The following is a 6,742-nucleotide window of genomic DNA, read 5'->3' as shown; positions in this document are numbered from 1 at the left end:
AAAGGATTCGGGGTTCTTCCCGCTCTGGCATTTTACTCAGAAAAATAATACATTGATATTTTAGAACTATCTTGGATTCAGTGAAATTTTCAGAAATACATTCTCTCATAGATTCTATGCTGGTCTTTTAAGATGTGAAAGCAAGGAAAAGAAACATAGCAAAATTAAAGTGGCAAGTTGGGCTGTGCTATTGTATAGCTCAGTGGTAGAGCGTTTTTCTAGCATGTACAAGGCCCTGGGTTCACCCCTCAACACTGAAAGACAGACAGACAAACAAGACAGATAAAGTCATAACTGAAGAGGCTTACTGCTGAGGAGTGGGGTGTGGGAAGTAGAGGAAATGTTTATGATCACCAAAGTATGAAATGAAACCACCACCTTCGAGGAGAAAAATCATGAGTGGCAACAGCACATACCTGTGCCTTAGCCCTTGGCATTGTCTCCTAGCAGTAGTACAAGCCCGAGTAGAATCCAAAGTGGTCAAATCTCTTGAAATTTCATTCAGAATATACCCAGGGCCAGTATTTTACAGTATCTGGACCTTAATTGGACAGAATTGCATAAGGAAGTAGAAGAGTTAGATTTAAATCTCAGAGGAAAAGACGAACAGTAGAACTTGCCCCAGATGTGAGCAGCGCTGGGAGCGGAGGGAGAGCTGTGGCTTCACTCACACTGCTGTGATTTCTGCTGGTTGGAGGGTAACAGGTCACACAGGAGCACAGGCTCTCCAGCAGCATCCCTACCCTCATCCTCAAGCCAAGAAAAACACAACAATGTCAAAGTTACCTGGTAATGCTCCTAAGACAGTTTTAAACCAGCTTCAGGCAAGAGGGACAAAGCCTCTGAAAAACCACTAAACCTTATCCACATCTCCCCACAGTATTGTTTTGTTCTGGGAATTCTGTCCTTAAACAAAACCACACTCATAAATACATAAGCAAATAAACAATCACTTTTATAGAATCATCTAACAAAGATGCCTCACCTGAGTAACCGTGCAAACCCCACCAGGGAGGGCCCAAAGTTCAAAGCTTGCTTGTGATGTTTGCATCTGAAGAACTATGAAGTAAACACTCTGCAAACAGGTGTCAGCCACATTATCTAAATGAGGAGAACAGCCAGGGCTAGCTCAGCTTGGGGAAGTCAGGTCTCCAAAGACCTGAAGGATCTGAAGTGAAGGATCCCCACTGTGAGAGTCTCTGGAGTCACCTACCCTGGACAGGCCACCATCTCTCACGACCACTGTCTGGGTGGCTGTGAAAGTTAATGGGATGAAGCCTTCACTGTCAGCACAGAGAACAATCCAGTGGGAATCTGCAAAGTAAAATGAACACACTGGCAATGTAGGATATCTTACTCAAATCTACAAAGAAATGCCTACCAACAAAAAAGTTGACTACAAATATGGACTTTTTGAATGAATGTAGTAGTTGATGACATCAAACTTCATTATCCTAAAGAAAATGGGGAGAATTACAGGAGTGAGCCGCTGGTACTCAGCTCAAACTATTTTTTAATGAAATAAATCTTGAGTGCCTTTTTCTTTTTGTTTTGTTGGTTGTGGGGTTTAAACTCAAGGTCTCAGTGCTGTCCCTATACTCTTTTGCCCAAGGCTAGCACTCTACCACTTTGAGCCCCAGCTCCACTTCTGGTTTTTGAGTGGCTAATTGGAGATAAGAGTCTCATGGGGGACTTTTCTGCCAGGGCTGGCTTCCAACCACAATCCTCAGCTCTCAGCCTCCTGAGTAGCTAGGATTATAGGTGTGAGCTGCCAGCCTGCTGTAAGCTTTTTTCTTTAAAAAAAAAAAATTAGTGCAACAGACATATGAGACATTCTGTTTCCTTACTATTTAGTTCTTTTCTAGTTTTTCCACGTACACACTTTGATTTTTCCACTAAGGATGTAAATTTCCTAAGATACCACATTTTCTATATGTTCCAACACCATTAATCCAACAGGCCCGAATATACACTACATAGTTAATAATACGTGTTCACTATTTAGCAAGCCCCTGGATGATGCATATGCGTAAAATACATGGTAGAGGGAGGGAGGTTCTGAATTCAACCTACCATGCAGCATTTCGACAAGGGAGAGACCAAACAGCTGCTGAACAGCACTGAGTCTTAGCTTGCCATTGCAGAGAAGCACGTCTCTTTTTTCAGCAGGACCAATGAAACAAGGCTTCTTCCAAAAAAAAAAAAAAAAAAGTAGTTAAACTGGTTGCAGAAATAATCAAGTTACCATTTCTTAAGAATAGAATGTGAGGAAGTGGCGCTGTAGCTCAAGTGGTAGAGAGCTTGCCTTGAGCTGAAGAGCTGAGGGACAGTGCCCAGGCCCAGAGTTCAAGCCCCACGACCAACAAAAAAACAAAAAAAACAAGAATAGAATGTGAAGCCGGGCGCTGGTGGCTCACGCCTGTAATCCTAGCTACTCAGGAGGCTGAGATCTGAGGATTGCGGTTCAAAGCCAGCCAGGGCAGGAGAGACCGTGAGACTCCTATCTCCAATAAACCACCAGAAAACCAGAAGTGGCGCTGTAGCTCAAGTGGTAGAGCGCTCGCTTTGAACTGAAGAGCTGAGGGACAGCGCCCAGGCCCAGAGTTCAAGCCCCACGACCAACCAAAAAAAAAAAAGAATAGAATGTGAATGCTGGATGCCACTGGCGGCATCCTAGCTACTCAGGAGGCTGAGATCTGAAGACTGTGGACTGAAGGTAGACCAGGCAGGAAAAGCACGAGACTCTTACTTCCAATTAACCAGCAAAAGGCCAAAAGTAGAGCAGTATGTTTCTATATGAAAAGTTTTTAATGACTAAGGATGGTTTCGATTTATTTATTCGTTCATTCAATTTAATTTTTTGGTGGTACTGGGGATTCAACTCGACCTTAAACTTGCTGGGCAGGCATTCTACCACTTGAACCACTCCACTAATCCTTTTTTGTATTATTTTCAAGGTAGGGCCTTGAGTCTGGGCTGTGACCCTATTTGTACTTCCCTCTGTCAGATACCCAGCCCTTGTGCTCCCCTATTTTGGCATGAAAGCGTCACCTTGCTCAATCACTGACTTAGATAGACTCTTGCTTGAGCTAGATGGTCGGTGGAAATTTGTTTTATTGTTTGAGATATGGTCTATTTTACCCAGGAGGTGCCAAGCAATCTTGCACCTCAGCCTGTATGCTGGCATTGATGATTTGAGGAGGGAGGGGTGCAGGAATGGGTTTGTAGCTCTGGCTGGCCTGGAACTCACAGCCTGCCTGTCACAGCTACACTAATTCTATGATTATGAGCATGCGTTACTACATTTGACTTAAGATGAATTTTCTTTTTCTTCTCTCCTCAAACATGACAACATACTCTAATCCATTCAGAGTGGTGAGATAAGGAAAAGGAGTCTTTTATTTATTTATTTATTTGGCCAGTCTGCCATAGTGCCACTTCTGGCTTTTTCTGTTTATGTGGAATCGAAGCTGGGCTTCATGCAGGCTAGGCAAGTCTTCTACCACTAAACCACATTCCCAGCCTCAGAAAAGGACAGTCTTAAATGTGTACTGTTGTTGAGCACTGGTGGCTCACACCTGTAATCCTTGCTACTCAGGAGGCTGAGATCTGAAGACTAGGCTTTGAGGCCAGCCTGGGCAGAAAAGTCCATGAGACTCTTATCTCCAACTAATCAATGAAAAAGCCAGAAGTGGTGCTGTAGTTCCAGTGGTAAAGTGCTAGCCTCAAGCAAAAGAGCTCATGGACAGTGCCCAGGGCCTGAGTTCAAGCCCCAGGACTGGCCAAAAAAAAAAAAGGTACATTGTTAAGTAAATCTCTGATAGGATGTCTAGTAAAAACAAACAATTCCATTTCTGAAAAACAATCCAACAGAAATAATGGTATTAAACCTAATGGATAGCTGAATAACTCCACTGAATAAGGAAGTTTTCTTTTCTTTTTTTTTTTTTTTTTTTGGGTCCGGTCGTGGGGCTGGGCACTGACCCTCAGCTCTTCAGCTCAAGGCTAGCGCTCTACCACTTGAGCCACAGTGCCACTTCCGGCTTTTTTCTTTTTGCTTAGGTGGGGCTGAGGAATTGAACCCAGGGCCTCATGCATGCAAGGCAAGCGCTCTACCACTGAGCCACCTTCCCAGCCCTGAATAAGTAAGTTTTCTGTTGTTTGTGTGAAGCAGGATCTCACAATCACAGAATTTCCTCTGCAGCCAGGTTTGCCTCAAAACTCAATCCTCCTACTTTAGCCTCCCAAGGGCTGGAATTACAGCTATGTATCACTATGCAAGGCTTAAGGTTTTCACAATGAAAGAACACAATTAATATGTACACACACATACATATTCCTAAATATAAACTACCAGAGTGTAGTATGGTCATTCATTTTTCTCACAGCAAAACACAATAAAATCATGGTGTATACTGACTGGTATGACTTGGTTTGTAGGCTGACATCCAACCAACCCGTAAAGGTATATTAACTTGCCTATCAGGTATATAACATGCTCACATCAGTTCATTTCAATTAGAGCACCTCTTCCTCCTTAATGTATTTTTGGCAGTATCAACACCTGTAGGGGCTTGTATGTAAATGGCTACTCCTCAAAGAAGCAGTTACCTGGCAAATGATGTAAACGTAAGGGGGGTCCTGAGAAAGTGGGTACACTGGAGAGGATTTCTTCTTGGTATTCATGTGTTCATGTACAAAGTCCATGAGCTCAAAAATATACTGCTGCATTTCAGTCAGTCTCCTGGATAAAATCTCCAGTTCCTTGGCGAGCTGATGGGTTTCCTTTTCCTTTTGTAAGTTCTCTTTTGGAGGCACATGGGGAGGTGCTGGCATGCTGGCGTGGTCAGACAATCTGCTGGGTCTGGACAAGGTTGCCCAGATCCAGGAGAACTTACGGAGTGTTTCCAGGACACTGGGATCCTCGGAGGCAGTGGACGGGGGACTGGTGATTTCTCTACCCAGGGCTCTTCCAGGCCTCGCCTTCTGGTAACTAGCATCAGCTGTGAATAAGGGCTCCCTGTTTTGGTGACAAACATCTGGGGAAAGATTGTTACTTAACATTTCTCTACGTGCTTTATTAAACAGAGCACTGAAAGCAGAGTAGGTACTTCGGCTTTCATTGGATGCCACTAAGGATTCATCTCTGCCCACATTTTCCAACACCACTTGTTTAACAATCAAGCGAATGAAAAACTGATCGGACTCTGAAGAAGGAAGAAATGCAGTATCAGTGGACTTTTGTTTTCCTACCAAAATTAGTAATAATGTGTCTGTCAAGAAACATATGCCCTTTGGCCTTTCATTACTCTCTAACTGAATTTGCTGGATGTTTGCCATAGAAGATGGAATGACAGAATAGATCAAAATTATATTACAAGTATTGGAAGCCACTGCTATGATATGTGCTTTAAGATTAAATGCTATTAGATCAGGAACCAGAATGCCTGGAATGGTGGCTTTCCTGGTCATAGTAACTGCCTTCTTAAAGGTCACAAGGACCAAATGGGAAGAATCCTGGCCTGTTCCTGTCAGGTGGTCTTTTTTGGAGAGATAAATAAGGGGACTCCTTTCAGACGTAGGTCGGTTGAATCGTATATGAGTTAGATCCAGGGGATCAGAAAAGGTAGGAGAAACCGAGATTTCATGAGGAGACACCGAGTTTTCTGATTTTGTTTCAGGACCAGTTGCTCCCTTATCCGCACAGGGCCCTTCACCAACAACTGGAAGAACGGGTGGACCCGTGTCTTCCCCATTGTGGGGGACATCAAGGGTTTCGGCTGCATTCAGCCTACAGAGCTTATCTAGTGGAAGCTCAGTGGTTACAGCAATCTGGGAGTCCACAGTGGCTCTGATGGAGCACACACTGCTGTCCACATCAAACACCGGGCAGAAGGAGCACTTGTCAAGTGTCTTCTGGTAACTGTCCCAAATGTAAGAATGAAGGCTGCTGCCTACGGCCACCACCAGCCTCTGCCCATCCGGGGTCCAACATGCGCAGTGAATGCGGCCTTGGGTGTTGATGTCTACTTTTATCCGGGAACCATTAGGGAAATGAATGTCAGGGAAAACAGAGATATTCTGTACAGTCAACACCACCAAGACAGTGTTTTTAGGGTGCCACACACAGCCCTGGGGAAGGATAGGGAGTGATTCTTTAATCTCCGAAACCTGAGACATTGGCCACTGGTTGGCGCCTGTAGTGCTAACACCCAGCTGCCACACAGTGACACACTTCTTGTGCTGGACAGCAAGGAGACTAGGCACATCAGCTAGGCCTGGCGGGGCCCAGGAAAGCCCACAGACTTGTTCAAATTGTCCAAGAACTTTGGATTCCCCGAACCTGGCCTCTCCGCTGTGAAGCTTCAAGTCAGTCAGGACTACTTGGCTCCCATCGGTCCAGGCAAGGCCATGGCTTGGGTGGATGGCTTGATTCAATATGTTCAGTCCAGTCCTGAGCAAGTTGCCTTTTCCCAACTCCATCCTTTCTGACAAAGGTTATCTGAAATGATTAAGAAGGAACAAATTATCAGGCATTTCCAGAATACAGAACATGAACCCCTCACGGACAAATACTGTTGGCGGATAAAAGGACAGAAGAAATGTCACAAATAAGAAACTAAATACAAATTTAAAGAGATTGCAGGGCTTGGAAGGTGGCTAGTGGTAGAGCGCTTGCCTTGCATGCCTGAGGCCCTGGGTTCAATTCCTCAGCACCACATAAGCAAAAAAGAAAAAAGCC

General features: G+C 44.4%; 1 protein-coding gene across 4 annotated transcripts in view; it reads right to left on the bottom strand.

The window, feature by feature from the left end:
• Positions 1 to 879: 879 nt before the first annotated feature.
• Positions 880 to 6,742, bottom strand: part of LOC105983557 (chromosome unknown open reading frame, human C2orf44) — an 8,617-nt gene continuing 2,754 nt past the window's right edge. For 2 of the 4 annotated variants that reach the window (XM_013013507.1, XM_013013508.1), the window contains exons 2-4: positions 4,612 to 6,502; positions 2,074 to 2,188; positions 880 to 1,314 (exon numbers count right to left, since the gene is read on the bottom strand). In XM_013013507.1, coding sequence (XP_012868961.1) covers positions 1,130 to 1,314; positions 2,074 to 2,188; positions 4,612 to 6,483 — 2,172 coding nt within the window. In that variant the 5' untranslated portion in view covers positions 6,484 to 6,502 and the 3' untranslated portion in view covers positions 880 to 1,129. The remainder of the gene's footprint in view (positions 1,315 to 2,073; positions 2,189 to 4,611; positions 6,503 to 6,742) is intronic. The other 2 variants (XM_013013510.1, XM_013013509.1) reach the window with 2 other exon arrangements.

This window comes from Dipodomys ordii, unplaced genomic scaffold (assembly GCF_000151885.1).
Source record: "Dipodomys ordii isolate 6190 unplaced genomic scaffold, Dord_2.0 Scaffold20, whole genome shotgun sequence".
NCBI classification, from domain to species: Eukaryota; Metazoa; Chordata; class Mammalia; order Rodentia; family Heteromyidae; genus Dipodomys; species Dipodomys ordii.
Note: the sequence above shows the minus strand (reverse complement) of the source record. Positions and strands in the feature narration are given on the sequence as shown.